Below are 19,578 nucleotides of genomic sequence, written 5' to 3'. Positions count from 1 at the left end.
GGGACTGGAATGCTAAAGTAGGAAGTCAAGGAGTAATCGGAATAACAGGCAAGTTTGGCCTTGGAGTACAAAATGAAGCAGGGCAAAGGCTAATAGAATTCTGTCAAGAGAACAAGCTAGTCATAGCAAACACTCTTTTCCAACAACACAAGAGACGACTCTACACATGGACATCACCAGATGGTCAATACCGAAACCAGATTGATTACATACTTTGCAGTCAAAGATGGAGAAGCTCTATACAGACAGCAAAAACAAGACCAGGAGCTGACTGTGGCTCAGATCATGAGCTTCTTACTGCAAAATTTAGGCTTAAATTGAAGAATGTAGGGAAAACCACTAGACCACTCAGGTATGACTTAGATCATATTCCTTGTGAGTACACAGTGAAGGTGATGAATAGATTTAGAGGATTAGATTTGGTAGACAGAGTGCCTGAAGAACTATGGACGGAGGTCTGTAACATTGTACAGGAGGCAGCAATTAAAACCATCCCAAAGAAAAAGAAATGCAAGAAAGCAAAATGGCTGTCTGATGAGGCATTACAAATAGCTGTGGAAAGAAGGAATGTGAAAAGCAAGGGTGAAAGGGAAAGATATAAGCAACTGAATGCAGATTTCCAGAGAATAGCAAGGAGAGATAAGAAGGCCTTCTTAAATGAACAATGCAAAGAAATTGAGGAAAACAATAGAATGGGGAAGACTAGAGATCTCTTCAAGAAAATTGGAGATATCAAAGGAATGTTTAGTACAAAGATGGGCATGATAACGGACAAAAAAGGCAGGGACCTAACAGAAGCAGAAGAGATTAAGAAGAGGTGGCAAGAATACACAGAAGAACTATACAAAAAAGATCTTAATGTCCCTGATGTCCATGCTGGTGTGGTCACTGACCTTGAGCCAGACATCCTAGAGAGTGAAGTCAAGTGGGCCTTAGGAAGCATTGCTAACAACAAAGCTAGTGGAGATGACAGTATTCCAGCTGAGTTATTTAAAATACTAAAAGATGATGCTGTTAAAGTGCTGCACTCAATATGCCAGCAAGTTTGGAAAACGCAACAGTGGCCACAGGATTGGAAAAGGTCAGTTTACGTTCCAATTCCAAAGAAGGGCAATGCCAAAGAATGCTCAAACTATCGCACAATTGCACTCATTTCACATGCTAGCAAGGTTATGCTCAAAATCCTACAAGCTAGGCTTCAGCAGTACGTGAACTGAGAACTACCGGATGTACAAGCTGGGTTTCGAAGAGGCAGAGGAACTAGAGATCAAATCGCCAACATTCGCTGGATCATGGAGAAAGCACGAGAGTTCCAGAAAAATATCTACTTCTGCTTCATTGACTATGCAAAAGCCTTTGATTGTATGGATCACAACAAACTGTGGCAAATTCTTAGAGATGGGAGTACCAGACCACCTTACCTGTCTCCTGAGAAATCTGTATGCGGGCCAAGAAGCAACAGTTAGAACCGGTCATGGAACAACCGATTGGTTCAAAATAGGGAAAGGTGTACGACAAGGCTGTATACTGTCACCCTGCTTATTTAACCTATATGCAGAGTACATCATGAGAAATGCCAGGCTGGAAGAATCACAAGCCGGAATTAAGATTGCAGGGAGAATCATCAACAACCTCAGATATGCGGACGATACCACCCTAATGGCAGAAAGTGAAGAAGAACTAAAGAGCCTCTTGATGAGGGTGAAAGAGGAGAGTGCGAAAGCTGGCTTGAAACTCAACATTAAAAAAACTAAGATCATGGCATCTGGACCCATCAATTCCTGGCAAATAGAAGGGGTAGAAATGGAAGCAGTAACAGACTTCATTTATTTGGGCTCCAAGATCACCGCAGACGGAGACTGCAGCCATGAAATTAAAAGACGCTTGCTCCTTGGGAGGAAAGCTATGGCAAACCTAGATAGCATATTAAAAAGCAGAGATGTCACCTTGCCGACAAAGATCCACATAGTCAAAGCTATGGTTTTTCCAGTAGTAATGTATGGCTGTGAGAGCTGGACCATAAAGAAGGCTGAGCGCCGAAGAATTGATGCCTTTGAACTGTGGTGCTGGAGAAGACTCTTAAGAGTCCCCTGGACTGCTAGGAGGTCAAACCAGTCAATCTTAAAGGAAATCAACCCTGATTGCTCATTGGAAGGACTGATAATGAAGCTCAAGCTCAGATACTTTGGTCACCTAATGCGAAGAGAGGAGTCTTTGGAAAAGACCCTGATGCTGGGAAAGATTGAAGGCAAAAGGAGAAGAGGACGGCAGAGGATGAGATGGTTAGATAGCATCACTGAAGCAATGACCGTGAAACTGAGCAAACTCAGGGAGGCAGTGAAGGACAGGAAGGCCTGGCGCAATATGGTTCATGGGGTCACGAAGAGTCGGACACGACTTAACGACTGAACAACAACAACAACTGCACCTGCGGTAAAACACTAGGAAGAAACATATATATTGCTGCATATTGATTTCTTCACAGTATTTCCGGTATTTGGAATCTATTAAGGCATCAAGAATTATTGATCCTTTGTGCAAGGAACAGTATAACTAAAATAATATGTATCATTGGATGCGTAGATATATGTCTGATTTGTAGCAGTTGCATTTTGAGGTTTGCGGTCAACAGTTTTTCAATAGAAGGATGAAGAAGAGGACGTCTGAGCAAGGCAATCAAATGTTTCTTGTTTTGCCCTTGACAAGTTACAAGCATTTTGTTCATTTTCATGTTATATATGGTGTTAATACTATTACAGTTTAGAACATCTGATTAATATCTCTGTGCCATCCAAAGATTAATTTGATATTGTTATTTTTAGTTCTTATCACTGAAGAAGGCACTCTATTTCCTTTATAGGATTTATAGTGCTAGCATTTAATTGCCTGCCTTATTGTCTTGCTTTACACTTTAATCTTAGTTCTTCATTTTTTAATATCTCAAAGAAATTATTCAAATAGCGGGTTCTTTCATATGTCTATGTATGCCAGTGTGCATTTTAAATAAAGAACTTTATTTCCAAGGAACTGAATAACATGCATGAGAAAACCCTACCTCCAGGTTTAAAAAATCACATAAGAGGCATACATCAGAACATGATCTAACGTCTGGTCACAATTTGAAGTAGGTATGTTAATTCAGTATTGGGACATCTGGAAGAAAAATGCCAATTTCTTCTGGTGGAACTGCAAATATTACTGTTGGAAAAAGTCAAACTGTTGCTGGCTGTTCTAGATAATTACTAGCAGAAGAAATTTGTTTCCTGTATTTCCCGTGTCTCTTTATAATCAGCAATTCCCAACCTTCGTAAGTGGGCGAGCACATCGCAATGTTTAGAATAGGCAGTGGACGCTCTTGCAGAATCGCTTGGTGAGGGAGCTTCACCCATTCACAGGATGGCTGCAATTGGGGACGTAATCAGTCCAGAAGGGCTGCTTTACCACAATACTATTTGCCGCTCCGTTCCTCAAGATAGCACATACTCCCCCTGCTTAGTTTTGTCCTTTTGAGGCATAGGTAGGCACATTTCCACAGGGACCTCTGAGTTTATAAGATTTTTCTTTATAAGGAAGCATATGGAGCTTATATATACCAAGCATATACCTTTTGGGTGTGTGTGCCTTTGAGTCACTTTTGACCCCAGGCGACCGCCTGGACTAGTCCCTGCAGTTTTCTTGGCAAGGTTTTTCAGAAGGGGTTTGCCCTGGCCTGCATCTTCCTAGGGCTGAGAGGGTGTGACTGGCCCAAGGTCACCCAGCCGGCTTTGTGTCTCAATCAGGACTAGAACTCACCGTTTCCTGGTTTCTGGTGTTCCTTAACCCTACCCCAAACTGGCTCAAGGAAGAGCACATATGGAAGGTTCGGGGCTAGCCAAGACAAGTTTTGGATCTATTATATCAAGGACTGTACCCTGAAACCATAGGTATATGATTTAGAGTGATCTGTAGATAATCTGGGAATGCTACATGTTCATCTTTAATTTTTATTGTTGCCTGGGATTTGTCATTCTTGTTGAGGGGCACAAAAGCAGTTACTGTTATCGGAGAGAATTACTGAGCAGAGTACCCTGAGTATTGATATACTGTATGTCAGTGTTGTCCAAACTTGGCCACTTTAAGATGAGTGGACTTCAACTCCCAGAATTCCCCAGCCAGCCATACAACACTGCTGTATGTGATACATGCCTTAGTTCTAAATTCTGCCAGCAGCATTATACCTAAATTAGGTTGCATTTTCATTGCCTGTGCTCTCTTTCAAAGTTTCACACGAATAAGAAACTGGGAACTAGCACTACTCAACATCAACATGATCTAAGTGACAAAAGCGAAAATGCTGTAGGGTTGGCCATTTCCTTTCAAGGTTGGGGTGGAATGACAGAAATAACTTCAAACATGTCTTTGTGGCTGTTTTCTCTGCAAGAAACAGGCCGGGGGGCGGGGGGCGGTGTCTCTTGGAGCACATATAGAGCAAGCTGAACTCATCTGCTGGCCATACTGTGTTTGGAGCAGTAATACACAACCAAGTTTTAATAACTATATAATCTGGTTGGGGGAGGATGGGAGCTGCCAATTCCTCTGTATTATTCAGAGGAAAAGAAATGTGTGCCAGTGCACTGTCAAAAGCACAAAGAGACCTACAGAAGGTCATTGGGCACGTGGTGATACAAACAGGGAGGGGCCACATGGCAAACGTTTCCCCGACAAAATTGGGGGGGGCCATTAAGTAACACTCAGGAGCAGCAGATGATGGGGGCAAACAGGGCTAGCAAGCTGTAGCACCTTTCTGGGTTTTTTTCTCTTTACATTTACAAACATTTTATAATTAAGGTCAAAAAGCCAGCCACATTTCTCTTCCATTGGTATATTTCTGTTCATTCATACTATGCAAAAACCCATCTTCCAATTTCCTGAAAAAGGGCCTTTTTTCTATCTCCATTTTAGGATACTTTTGACTTTTTAATGGTGTTTTTGAGCTTAATCAGTGCCATTTAGCTGAGGCTTCACTGTTTTTCCTTATACCTTCTGCCTCCCTTTGCAATCTTCCGGGCTGCTCACCCTTCCTGTTCTGAAAAAGCAATGGAAGGAGGTCCCTTATTTAGTCTTCCTGGAGATTTCATTAAAGTACAGAAGATCAGAAAGGCTGCTGGAGGGAGAGTTGTGCGACACAAGAACTCCATACATTCCAAACTAAATGTGTTTGAATGAAAGCAGCAGCAGAGGCCCCCATTATATTCCTGAAGTCTATGGAAGAAACACCAACACTGTTTAATTGATGAGGTGACTTTTCTAAGTAAAACTGAGGAATAACATCCCACCTTTGTCCTGTAGCCCAAGGCTCAAAAATAAGTTTGAGGGGTTTTCCAGATAAATGGTTCTTAAACTGAGGATAATTTGGGCATATCCTGGGGTAATGGAGCCATTTGTAATTGCTTGTTTGTGAGTCAAGGATCCAGCTTGGGACAGCCACTGCCGAGACACAACAGAGTCTGTTTTTTTGTGAGAGTAATTACATCATTCAAGACTGGGAAACGGTTTAATTGGGTCTAACAGTTTAAGAAGCGCTCTTCTGTAGGGAGAGGAGCAACAGAGAAAAACCCACTGGGTGAATGAAGTTACATTTTCCCTGTGTTGAATTTCTCCTATACTTAATTTCTAAATGCAAACAGCACCTAGAGTAGGCCTTTACTTTCAAAACATCAAGGTTGGTAAAGACTTTGTGAGGAGGAAAGGGGCTTGTTTAAACATAATCAAAGACGTACAAGCAAGTAGTATAAAGCATAGAGTAAAATGGTGATGGGAGGAATAGGAGGAATAGTAGTTCCGTGTTTCACAATGGAATAAACGTTAGTATCTAAAGTGGGTTTGGGAGTGGGGGGTTAAGATTAAGGCCATAGTCTAACTTAATCTAGCTGCATCATCATTGCAACTTAACCAGAATCTGCTGTTGCCTCCTGTCTGTGTAGCTTTTTGCCAACACAAGTGTAGTATCTTCAGTGTATCCTTGAAGGAGGCTTTGATTCTGCACTGACATACCTCTGGACTCACGGGCAAAGTAGAGGCCATTCAACTTCCTCCTGCTGCTTCTTTTCAGTGGATTTCTTACTATGCTGTTGAACCTGTCTGGTGGATGTTGTAAAGGCCTCTACGTCCTGAGTCAATCCACAATTTAAAAAATTCAGGGCATGGGGGAGTACAGTCTGGCTATTTTTTTCAGAATATTTCCAAGACTCGCTCACCATACTAATAACCTGGAATATTATCACATTGACTAAAAAGGTTTTTTTTTTTTTTTAAGTTACATAAATTGTTCTTCATTAATGTTATATGAAAAGAGACATTTCTTCCTTTGGCCTCTTGAGCAAATTGTCCAATTGGGAAAATGATGTGGGCTTGCCATGTCACAAACTCCACCCACTTACTCCTCAAGCAGATTAGAGAAGAAAAGATAAAAAGTCTTCCCTCTCACTGATAGCAGGCAACAGTTTAACTAGCATTGCTGAGCTATTCTGATCATTAGGCAGATACTGGGATCAGGCAAAGCTATAATCCATAATTGTACTTTGTTTGATTTAGGCTTAATACATTACATAGACTTACCCACTGCACTTTGCAAACTAAGATGTATGGATTTGGATTTGTGTGAACCCAGCAACTGAATTATTTCATAAACCAAGGATTAGCCCTCTGGAACGAAGTCTACCCACCCCCGAGATCTGGATGGCCCCCACTCTGCCATTGTTTAGAAGAGCCATGAAGACCTGGCTCTTCACCCAGGCCTTAAGGAAGGGACAGTGAGACCCCTTGCTTCATCGTGCTTGCCATCTTTTACTTTTATCTTTTATTGATTTTATTGTAATTTCCTTGATGGTTGTAAGCCACCCAGAGTCACTGATAGCTGGGCAGCATACAAGTTTAATATATTATTACTATTATTGATATGTGAACCCAACCAGCATGAAGAGAACTATCTCAGACAAGAGAAGAGAGGGAATGGATTAATAAGGTGGAATTGAGGGTCTTCTGTGCCAGAATGTTTGCCCAGGGCTCCCCAATCTGCTGTGCTGCCCTTGCATTTGGTGAAGGATGCTATTCTGCTCAGGAGAAAGATTCAGCGGTTAGGCCATTTGTGCATGCAATGAGAAGGGAGATGCTATCCTGCTTTTTTCTACAGTAGCAAAAGATCTTTGGATGACACTTAGCTACTGCATCCTTGGCAGAGAAAGGCTGGGTCAAAGGGAATATATTCTCTGACCCAGAAATTGTGCTATCCCAATCCTGCAGCTACTTTTTAGATGAGCTGTAGTAGATATCAGGAATCATCATAAGATCCCTCTATGGGGTGACTTGAGTGGGTCAGTTACCTTGATTTGGTGCCCCTGAACTCTACATTACAAACTTGCACCTACCCCAGTTGCCTCTTTTGCATAATTAAAGGTCTAGAAATGCAGACTCTAACACGCACACCATGGGTTAAACTACAGAAAGGATTAAATGCAACCACATTTCAACACAGGCTCTGCAAAATGGGCTTTAGTTTCCCACAAAGGGAGGAATGTAATTCTACTCAAAAGCACAACAAAAGAAATTCATAGCAGTTCATCTCATAAAAGATGTGTGCAAATTTACGATGTGGTCAATATACATAAAAGCATCCATCAATATGTCCTGCTAGGCATCAAGTGTGATGTGTGAGTTGCTTCCTTTTAAGGGATAGGAAAAGAAGGAGGTGCAGAAAACCTTTATAGGCCTCAGATTTTTCTTTTAAAGTGTTTATTTTTACATACTTGCCTGGATTTGCATGTATCAGAATGCTTTATAATGTATCCTTCATGTCTAAGCTACTAGAGGGAAAGATTTAAATTGCCATGCATTTCATTATGAAGCTGATTAACCACTAAAGAAAAGGCAAGTATGAACTAAGTACTGTAAGAAAAAGAATAAAGAATACAAAAGGGGAGAAAAGCTGAACAATTATACTTAACATTTCTTGGCCAGGGGCCAAGGATTCTGTTGAATCTAAACAAGGAAGCACATCAAGCCTTAACCAAATTTTTCACTGCTGATTACTTAACAGCCATAAGAAGCTGACTCTCAAGCCAAGCCTAAAAATCCCAGATATAATTTTGGATTTTGAAGGAAAGGTTTGGGGCAAAAAGGAATCCAGGTTGGCACCATTCACTCTATTCTGCCTGAATCTGAATCTGAATCTGAATGGCTTCCAAAAGGGATTGGATACATTTGTGGAGGTCAGGGTTATCACCGGCTAATAGTCTTGGAGACTCAGGACTACTTTGGAGCTGTGGGCAGCATGCCTCCAAATACCAATTGCAGGGAACTTTTGTGGTGTGTGTGGGTGTCTCTCCATGTCCTGCTTCCAAGCAGCCCAGAGGAATCTGGTTGGCCATGTGAGAAACAAAATACTAGCCTAGGATGGATGTTGGCCTGATCCAGCAGAGCAATATAGTTCTGTTCAAATGAGGTTCCCAGGCGTTGCCAATTTGTTCTAGATTGCAGTCTGTTTTTCCCTTTCTGCATGTACGTTGCATGTAAAGGAAAGACCTGGGGCAGAGATGGGACAGATCCGTGAACTATCCAAACTATACAGTCAACTCCAAATGCAATCGGAATCAGATGAAGACGGAAGACAAACGGAAATAAATAAAAGGCTTCCCAGTTAAGTATGCACCAGTCAAACAGAATCAGCAAATTTACTTCCTCTTCTGCACGTTTGACAGTTGACCAAAATCTGAGAGAAGCAACTCTATCTTTAGCCCTGTTCTGGGAGGGAACTGCTGGAGGTGGGGGGGTGGGGGAGGAACAGCCAATCAAGTGAGCAAACATCTCTGGGGAGGGGGGGAGAGGAGATTTTTGGTGTTCTGCTTGAGGTGAGGCATGCCAGTCATCACGTAGGCAGAGCCCCCACTCAATGTCCCAAATCCACGTTTGAAAGTCCAGAGCAACTTGACTAGGATCGCAAAAGAATGGGCCTGCTTTCAAGTTCCCCAGTGCTCCTCATCAGAGAAGATGGGACAAAATCTGGCGCTGGGAAACAAATCCAAACAGGCCAGCTGGGAGGTCTGTGCTCAAAATGGTGTTCGTTGGAAGACATCTGCTAGCAGTAGGGTGTATTGGTGCCACGTTTCATGTACCATTCAGGAACCCTTGAAATCACAATAGCCCTTAGCCCCCCGTCTCCTTCTCATTGGTGGGGAAGCTGGCAGCAAACAGACAGAGCAGGACAACAAGTTTGAATGGAGTAGATTTCTTCTCGGTTTCCAAGGAGACAGGCTGGAGTGAAGGGGCAAGGAGTAATTTCCACACTGCATAATTGGGGAGTTGTTTTGCATTATGAAGTACAGTACTGTATACAGTGGATATCCTCCTTACTGCGGGCTTGGGGAGAGCATCTTAAAGGGACAGATGTCTCTTTAGTTCAGCCCCGTGCGCAGGGGGTTGGCTTTCTTCTGGTTTTAGTTTCTTATTCTCCCCCTGACCCTCCTAGATATACCACTATGTTCTGTGCCATTTTAAAAAGTTACATTTTCAAGAATGCAGACAATGGTCTCCAGCTAAATAAAGACTAGACAACAGCCAATGAACATAACTTTCTTCTTGGTAAAAATGCCTTGAAAATGAAACCACACATTTGGGGGAAGTCCCTTGGCCTAGCACTGAGTATTCTCCCCCTGGTTTATGTACTGCTGATAAGTGGCATCTAAGAGTAAGAGGAGAGCCCTCCTCCCCTCCCCTTGAGTATCTACTAGTAGCTTTTGTACACTGGGATTACAGATGACAGAGGGATAGCTTGATCTTCAGGACTGCTCTCTGAGCCACTCCTAAAAAGGACTCTGATGGCTTAAAAACACGCCAGCAAGTGATAGGCAAGGTGAAAGAAAACAAAGATTTCAGTATACAAGCCACAGTATGGAAGCGCTGAAACTAAAGCAAAGAATGAGATTGACTAAAGCTTGGGAAACTCTTGGTCTGTTTTTGTGGGCAAGGAGCTCTGAATGATGATGATGCTAACGATAACCACTACTGCGGTTTCCATTCTGCTACCTGAACTGCAAGAATTACAGCATTTACAAGCTTAAAAGAACCTTTTCTGAGAAGCACAGGCAATATTGTCCCTGCACCCTAAACTTCAGTCCAGCAACAGCAGCAAGGCCACTGGTGGGATGCTAAAGGCATTTGGAGAATGCTGGAGTCTGCAGTAAAAGAATAGTGGGAGGAGGAGGAGAAGGAGGGTTTTAATTTAACAGATTGTGTTTACTTTTCCCCTTCACCTTTGGACCATGAAACATTCAGTGAAACTCTGGGTGCTCATTACTTGGAAGGGGCATTGTGCACCCAGATTCTCCCACACCCACTCACCGTGGCAGTGCAAATTCCAGTAAGGAGTAGCCTCTCCCTCATGACTGAAATTCTGTGCATATTTACTGAGAAATACGTACCGAAGTCAGTGTGGTGTACTTGATAAAGTTGTTGGGCTGAGACCAGGGAGAGCAAGGTCAATGCACCATAGTTGTGGAAGCTCAATAGGTGACTTTGGGTAACTCTCTCTCAACCCAACTTGTCTCTCAGGGTGGTTGTAGGGGCAAAAGTGGAGAAGGGCATACAGTGCACATGTGTTTGAGCAACAGTGGGAGAAATAATATGACTAATAATATGAATCTTCTTCCCCTTCTCTTTCTGGAACACATAGCTCAGCTGTATAGCTGAGTAGTTGGAAGCAAGCCCCACTGTACTCAGTGTGATAATTAGATAGACAGACAGACAGACATGGAAGATAAAACCTAATACAAACTAATATAAAGTAAGAAAAAGAAAGAAATCAGAGAGAATACTAAAAATGCAAAAAGGAAAAAAAGAAAGTAAAGAAAAATAGAAAAGAAAGAAAAAAGATACAAAGAAGTAGCTTCCAATCTTCTTTACAACAGTTATAAGTACAATTATAAATTTACCTCTTACTCTACGGTTACAACATAACTCTCTTCTTTCTATAATCTATCCTATCTAATCATCAAAACCATAAATCATAAATTCATTTTTTTTTCTGTTTCATGCAAAAAGTCTATAAGGGGTTTCCAGTCAGCAATAAATATAGATATTGTCTTTTCTCTGATCAAAGAAGTCAATTTAGCTATCTCAGCAAATTCCATCATCTTCAACCATTCCTCCATTATGGGTGGTGCCGAATCTTTCCATCTTTGCGTATACCATAATCTCATTGCAGTTATCATGTAGAAAAACAAAGTTCCATTTTTTTCCCAACTGTTTGTCCCCAACCCCCCCCCCCGGGAATCAATTGTATATTAATCTTTAAAATCCTCTGAATCAGTGTATGTATTTGAATCCAGAATTTTCTGGCTTTCTTACACATCCACCAAACATGATAAAATGTCCCTTCTTGTTCAAATTTCCAACATAGATTTGAAGTACAGTAGTACCTCGGGTCACGAACGCTTCTGTTCACGACCAATTCGGGTCACGAACAGCTCCATTCGCAAAATTTTGCTTCCGTTCGCGAATGCCGGATTGGGTGACGAACAGGATCCGCGGCCATTTTCCCTGCCGTGACACGTGGTCGTGGCTTCCTGTAGGGAGGGGGACTCTCCCTCCAAGCAATAACCGCCTCCCCACCCACCTTCCTGTCCTCCACACCAGAAGTCGCCTCGAGCAAGGTTAGCGTTCTCTCTCTTCGTACTGTATTTTGTTTCATATTTTTGCGGTTTAAAAAAAAAAAACATATGGTTCAGAACTGATTAACCGTAATTACATTGAACCTTATGGGGAAATTTGATTCAGGACGTGACCAAAATCGGGTCGCGACCAAATTTGGAGGGGTCAAAACGGATTAACCGTATTTACACTGAACCTTATGGGAAAATTTGATTCGGGTCACGATCAATTCGGGTTGTGACCAGAGTCGCGGAACTAATTAAGTTCGTGAACCGAGGTACCACTGTACCTTTATACATTCTAGACAATTTCTCTGGTGACGTATACCAACGGTACATCATTTTATAAAATTTCTCTTTAAGTTTATAACGTCGTGTAAATTTCAGTTCTTTCAGCCACATTATTTTCCCATTGTTCCATCTGTAACCAAAAGATTTAGCCCACTTTATCATACATTCTGTCACTCCTTCTTCTGTTTCAAATTTCAATAAAAGTTTCTACATTTTAGTAATTACATGTTCATCATTTGTACATGATTCTATTTCAAAGTTAGTCTTACAATGTTCAGAGCCATGAATTTTGTCTACTTTAAATCTTTCTAATAACTGTAAATAAGAGAACCGTTGACCACTATATGCCTCTGCCACTAGTTCTCTTGATTTTATTTTGTATTCCCCTTGACAAAATTCTAGTATCTCACGATAAGTTAGCCATTTGTGTTTACCTATCATTTCTCGTCTATAAAATGCTTTTGCTGAGATCCACAAACGTGTTTTTGGGCACAACCTGGGTTACTCTGTGTGATTTATTCTGCGGGCATAGCACTGTAGTCATTCCTACCACTCATTCCAAAGTGAATGCAGATGTGGAATCCCAGCCAGATTCGTTTTGGCAGTAAAAAGAATCTGAGAGTTTGATGCGATGCAGTTATGGAAAAGCTGTTCTCAACAGCAGAGAAAGCAGAAGTGAATCTGGAAAGAAAAAGTTTAATGAGAAGGACCGAGGTTTGCTAAGAAGCTTTAATCATAATAGTTAATCAGAACTGTACATTTCAATCCTATACATAATTTTGCAATTATGGAAAAGCTGTTGTCACAGCAGAGAAAGCAGAAGTAAATCTGGAAAGAAAATGTTTAATGAGAATGACAGAGGTTTGCTAAGATGTTTTAACTAAAACGGTTAATCAGAACTGTACATTTCAATCCTATGCACAATTTTGTTGGGATTTATCTGCTAGTTACCATGGACAAAATCATTTAATAAATGGACTATTAGCATTGCTAATGGTCAAGAAGGTGGTGGCATTGCGCTCCAGCAGATCCTGGATGAAACACATTATCTGGACCCTTTTCAGTCAGGTTTCAGGCCTGGATATGGTCTCACTCATGGATGATCTCTGGTGGGAGTGGAATGGGGGGTAGTGCATCCATCCTTGCTCTTCTTGACCTCTCAGTAGCTTTCAGTACCATCAACCATGGTATCCTTTTGGGTTGACTTGGGCAGTTAAGAGTGGGTGGCACAGTTTTGCACTGGTTCATCTCCTTCCTCCAAGGCCAGTCCCAATCAGTGTTGATTGGGAGCGAGAGGTCCAGCCCTTGGCCCCCCCGTTGTGGGGTGCTGCAGGGTTCGGTACTCTCTCCACTCCTTTTTAACATCTACATGAAACCACTGGGTGAGATCATCTGTCACCATGGGAAGAGGTATCATCAATATGCAGATGATACCCAATTATACATCTCCATTGGGTGACTTGAGTGATGCTGTGACCACTCTTTTGCAGTGCTTGGATGCTGTGGGGGTCTCAACGGGGTGCAACAGGCTTCAGCTGAACCCTGGTAAGATGGAGTGGCTGTGGATTGGAGGTCCCTCTATATCCGGGGGTGTAATCATCTTTGGTTCTGGACAGGGTTGCACTACCCCAGACAGACCTGGTGTGTAATCTGGGGATCCTCCTGGACTCACAAGTCCTGCTTGAAGAGCAGGTGGCAGTCATGGCCAACTTTGCTCAACTTCATGTTGTGTGCCAGTTATGCCCCTTCCTGGATCAGGAGGCCCTCCAGTCAGTCACTCATGCCCTGGTCATCTCTTGTTTAGACTATTGCAATGCACTCTACATGGGGCTACCCGTGAAGAGTATCTAGAAGCTACAGCTGGTTCAAAATCTGGCTGTGAGGGCAATTTTGGGTACCCCAAGGATGGCACATGTAACACCTTTGCTGTGGGAGCTGCATCGGGTGCCTGTTTGCTTCCGAGTCCAATTCAAGGTGTTGGTTATCACCTTTAAAGCCCTACATGGCATGAGTCCAGGTTACCTGAGGAACCATCTCACCCCCATCACATCGACCCATCCCACCCAGTCAGGCAGAGAGGGCATGTTGCGGACAGACGGCAAGAGAATGTTGACTGGTGGGGCCCACGAGGAGAGCCTTCTCTGCTGTTGCCCCACCCTATGGAATATTCTCCCCGCAGAGATGAGGCAGGCCCCCACCCTCCTGGCTTTCCAGAACGAACTGAAGACCTGGCTCTGCCAACTCATGTGGGGCAAGAAGTGATATAACCAACCCTGGGGTTGGCTGGCACCTTGAAGACGCTCCCCGAGCCTAATAATTTTTAGTTCACCATCAATATCTTGGAAGATATTTATTATTTGTAGGAATATTGTTATACTGTATTTTAATTAATATTTATTCTTTTACTGTAAATCGCCCAAAGTCGCTTCCAGTAAGATGGGTGGTGACAAATGTGATAGATAGATAGATAGATAGATAGATAGATAGATAGATAGATAGATAGATAGATAGATAGCAGCCTAAATTAAAAAATTTCCAAAGCCAGCAAAACCCTGGCTTAGTGTAATGCATAGCTACAGCCAATGTGACATACTTCTGAATAAGTATGCTTAGGATTAGGGTGCATGATTTAACTCCTTGGTCAGAGAAAATAAATCAGATTGACTTAGCTGAAACAGGGAAGATCTTTTCATCTTTTTTTTTTTTTAAATCCCCTCCTATAAATCAAAAACCACTTTTTGTTGTTGTTCAGAAAGGGGATGCACAAAAGATTATGTTTTTCATGAAGAGTGAGATAGGCTGATCTCAGAAAAACTTACCAGGATCAAATCTGACTAGGACTTGGATGAAAAACCATCCAGGGATAGACTAGGAACTCAAAACAGCATCCTAGATGAAAGTACTGGCAAACCACCTGTGTATTGTTGTCAAGAAAACTACTTGGATGTGTTCATGAAATCACCAGGAATCAAGCCTGACTTGAAGAAGACTTAACCTTTGAGGAATCATTGGCTGTACTTAACACAGATCCACCAAGGGTGTTCTTTGTAAAGCTTATGCAGAGTTAGGTCACTGCCTCATATTCTTACAGCGATTCATCATATTAAAACTAGAGTCAAATCTAATTTGCTGCTCACTGCCATATGTCTCCATTCTTCTTATGAGATCCCTGATTGCGAGGAAAGTCATAGTAAGAAGTGTTAGCATCTCAGTTGATCTGAAGAGGTGCTCTCTATTCAACTAACCACACAACAGCTGAAACAAATACTTACCTTTTATTCCAGCTTTTAATAAACTGTTTATGGGTGATTATGATATTTTACAACAGCAGGGTAGTAAGGGTCAAATTTATACATTATACATTAATACAATATTTTGGTATTTCTGTTGGCAAAAAAATGCTTGAAGAGGTACCAGAGATCTGGGCTGCAAAAATCAGGATGACCTCTAGAAAGAAACAAAGATTTAAGAGTTTTCTGTGTTGCTCTATTGCTATTTACTGGCTGCCTGGAATACTGCAGCCCTGTAAAGTAAGATTCTTGAAAAAAATGTTTCCTGTGTTCCTTAGTAGATTCAGTCTTCACTGGGCTTGTAGAGTGTTCTACAACCGTGGGGGGGACGAAGAGTTTCTCAAGTCCTGTAGTTACATTCAGAGACTAGTAGATTTTACCCCAAATCCAAAAGTATTATACTTTGACCAAAAGAAATCTTAACCCTTTCAGTAACAGCAGTGTTTTTGTAAAAATTGTTGAAATGTATTAAGGCCTCTTTCTGAAGCAATTGATGAGCTGAATATAAATTCTTTTCAAAGTAAGAAGCAACTTCCTTTATTTTACAGGGGATATAAGGAGTATAAAGCTATATACAGTTATCTATATTTATTCGTATGCTGCCCTTCAAAAACAGTTTCCCTGGACCAGTTTACAACAACAGACCTCAAGGATAGCAAAATGCAGATCAACTTTTTGCCAAGAACAGCTGTTGCTCTGTTGTACAATCAAATGCTCTATTCCACATTCCTCACTTCCCCTTTGAATTCTTTGGAAAATTGATCACTCTAATGCCTGGAGGATCAGGCAGAAAGATTTGTTGTATAAAGAATGCAGAAAGGAAACTTAACAGCGAAAGCAAAGGAGGGAGTTCACATTGTCTCTTCTGTTCCAATTTATGGCCACACAGTCTATTTGTCACCCATTCAGACAACAAATCCTCGATTAGCACTATAGCTAGTTACAAGGAATAGGGACTTCATCTGTAAGTAATTCTTAACCATGTAAGATATTTCTTTCTAGTATTCCTGGTTTTATTATTCCCAAATTAAGGCCAAAGTAGTGGATAAGGCTTATTTAAAAATATATTATCCAACTGTCACAAGACATACAGTGCAGAAATGAAAGCGCCAGTCCATAATCCAGTCCTTTATACCCTGTGTTTCTCCAAGGTTTTAGGGAACAGCCTTAACCATCACTGCTACCTGAGATTCTTTGAATTGGAACAGGGGTAGTCTAAGTGGTACCTAAGACATCTCCTGTCCTGGACACTACTCTTGGTGGGTGCTTTAAAAAAAAAAAGAAAAAGGAAACTGACATGTTGCAAAGCAAGGTGCCAGCTCCGAACACAGCATTTATTTGCTACAATACCGTCAGGCCCACGAAGGAAGAGATCATCTCAGTAATTTTGTGAACAGGTGATCTGCCCAGGGCAGCTCATTCTTAAGGGAACTTGAACCAAAATTCCAAATGTGCTGCTGACCCAAAGAACTGTCGGTTTCTGCCATATGGCCTGCATTTGCTGGGTCACAAAAATGGCACAAGTCTGAAATACAACCGTTACAGATGTTAACATGAACCCAGCTGAAAAAGCACTTGTGCCATCCCTCATACGTTAAAAAGAAAGTTGAACTTCTGATCTGGGAAAAAGGATGAGCAGCTCCAGGAGAGGAAATGCTGCTGCTGCTGCTGCTATTCTTTTCCCATAACCTTCTTCTTCTTCTCAATCTTAAGGTACTTAAGAAGCACATTTTAGTGCAAAGTCCATGTGTCCCTCCACATTCTTGAAGAAAAGATGCATCAGGCTCACGTGAGACAGCAAGATCAGGCATTTGCCAGAGCTCCAGGGCCAGCATTGGACACCCAGGAAAAGTGCAGGCCATGTGAAGCAATGCTCAGTTTTGCTGGAGTCTGCCTCCCTCTCCTAAATCCTGGCACTCTCGTTGGTTTTTTCTTCTTCTTCTTCTTTTTCTGGGAAATGGTGCGTGCTGCCAGGGCAACAAATATGTGGGCTTTGCTGGGAAGAGCTCTCTTTCACAGATAAGGCTTCCACGTCTTGCCATAGCGCTGACTGCATCTGCCTCCCTTAATATATAAGGAGCATGGCTGGCTACAGATAGTTCCTGCCTAACGCAAGCTGATTAAGAATCCAGGAAACATGGCGGAAATACATCGCATTGTGTTTGGGATGATCGGTAAGAGTAACCTCAAGTTTTGGAACTGTAGAAATAAAACAGAAAAAATCTCACAAGGAGGTTTGAAAAAAAGCAAAGGGCCGCTATGCTGTGCCAGACGAGCAAAGGTCAGTCAATCTAGACACAATCCATTAGTTGCTTACTTCCAGGAAGCAGGGCAAAGGAAGCTCAGCTGTGAGATAGGTGACAAGTTAAACTTGTAAGGGAAATTCAAGTTAAAATGGGCTGCATGTGTATCTGACCACAGGGAGATCAAAGCTGGCATTTGGTCTTGGAGATTCCTCTGTGCTGTTTCAGCCAAATGCCAAAGCATTACTGACCCGTCACAGACTGTTCTAGCCTCACCTGCAGAATCATTTTCCCCGACTGCCTGGCATCCAGACCTGCTTACGTGTTACCCCTTTCTTCCTTACTGACTGGAGGAAGGCCTCCCCATCTTTCTCCCTTCTGGAAAGAAGTCTGCAAACTAATCCTGTTGAGATGGGTCCTAATTGAACAGCTGTTGGGGACAGCTGGCAATAACCTGCCAATCCGATGGACAAGGATGCAGCAGAATGCAGGAGAGGGCAGAAGAATTACTGAATGCCTTCCAGAGCAAGCTCACTATAGAGAAATCTTACTGCGACCCAAAGTTGCAGTCTTTTTATCTGGGGACAACATGCTTCAGTCGGGGACAACATGCTTCACACAGATGGGCTGCAAATACATGCAGCTCTCCCTGGATTGCATCTGTTGGTTTGAATGCACTTGGTTAAGTCTGCTGGGGATTGATGGCGAGACACGCAGCCTGCCCAAAATGGTGTGTGCTTGTAAAAGATATTTATGTGTCAGAAATGAGCCTAGTTCAAACATAAATCCTCCCTCCCAGAGTTGTTTTTTAGATCTAGTGTTTGATATTAATTATAAAAAGATTCGCTTCTTCTTAAGAGTCCCCAGATGTGCTTGTAAGAAGGGACCAAAAAAACTCAAGGAGCGACCACTTCACGGTATGTATACATCCCAGCTGTTTTCTGAGCAAACAAACTCAGAAGCAGCCTTGTCCATCTGAACAGCAGATGCCAGGGCCTTCTGGCCTGTTACACTTCAGCATGCTGAGTTCTCCTCTCCCCAAATGATCTTTCATTGCAGCATCAAAACAAACAGTCTGCTTTCTAAGACTTTCCCTTGTTGACGGTCATAAAAATATGCAGTGGTCTCTCCCCCACCTAACTCCCGTCAGCAGCATTCTCTTGACTTTCCAGGCAGGATGAAAAACACTTAGATCCTGTAGCCCTTTCCTTGGGGCAGAGGGAGGAAGGGAGGAGAAGGAAAACAGCCCTCTTGGCAGGATCTTTGGGTGTGAGAAGCAGGAAAGGCCAGAGGTCAAAAGGAAATCTGTCTACTTTTACTTTGCTGAATATTCCTGCTGGTTTCAGTTATCATACAAAGCATCGCTTTTAAGGGCAACACTGTAATTAAATTAACCCTTTCACTTTATCCAAATGCCACCCATGGCCTTTGCAAAGAGACCTTCTGTGTAGCTCCTGGTCAACCCCTCTCTAGTGGGTTATGGAACTATTCCTTACCCACCCTCTCTTTCAAGGCGCAGGGCAGTGGTGTGGGAGCCAAAAGAAAGCTTGATTTGCTGTGGTATGGGCAATACTTTTCCTCCTACCTGCAAATGATAGGCCTGAGTAATACTATAAAACCTGATTGCCTCCGCATCTTTCACACATGCATTCGTAACTCTTCCTTCATGTCCTCACGGGCAACCAACAACAGACATGGTATTCTTCTTATGTACAATCTCTAAAAGGATTCTCTAAAAAGTAATGTCTTTGGAGCAGATCCCCCAACCTCCTCTCCTTCCCTGCATCTCCTGTGTGGCCCTCTGCTCCTTGGTCTCTTTGGCGGTAGATAACGCAGGCTGCCTTAGCATCCTCTTCCTTCAGAGAAAGGCACAGCAGCTGGTCCGCCTCTTCTCCGACTCAATGTAGTCATGGATTTGGAACCTGGGCTCATCCAGCTGCTTCACAGCTCGCTGCTTGAGCTCTCTGGAAACCAAACAGTCAAAACGCTGCTCAGAAACTATTTTGGAAGGAGGAACTCTTCCTCTCACAGAAAAGTTCTTCTGGGCTTCTAGGAGCAGATTTCATCTTTCGT

At 42.4% G+C, this 19,578-nt stretch overlaps 1 protein-coding gene and 1 long non-coding RNA gene across 4 annotated transcripts in view; one reads left to right on the top strand and one right to left on the bottom strand.

The window, feature by feature from the left end:
* The window catches only part of LOC112542293 (uncharacterized), a 30,553-nt gene that overhangs the window by 6,803 nt on the left and 4,172 nt on the right, over nt 1-19,578 (top strand). The window lies entirely within an intron of this gene.
* The window catches only part of RAB37 (RAB37, member RAS oncogene family), an 84,191-nt gene continuing 77,280 nt past the window's right edge, over nt 12,668-19,578 (bottom strand). For 2 of the 3 annotated variants that reach the window (XM_088133300.1, XM_088133301.1), the window contains one exon: nt 12,669-19,469. In XM_088133300.1, the coding sequence (XP_087989426.1) occupies nt 19,364-19,469 (106 nt within the window). In that variant the 3' untranslated portion in view covers nt 12,669-19,363. Of the gene's footprint in view, nt 19,470-19,578 lie in introns of all 3 variants that reach the window. The other variant, XM_088133299.1, reaches the window with a different exon arrangement.

Source organism: Python bivittatus, unplaced genomic scaffold (genome assembly GCF_059951505.1).
Source record: "Python bivittatus isolate LINGU-HERP-01145 unplaced genomic scaffold, Pbiv_v1 ctg000080_np1212, whole genome shotgun sequence".
Taxonomy (NCBI): Eukaryota; Metazoa; Chordata; class Lepidosauria; order Squamata; family Pythonidae; genus Python; species Python bivittatus.
The sequence above is the reverse complement of the archived record's forward strand: the minus strand, read 5'-3'. Positions and strand labels throughout refer to the sequence as shown.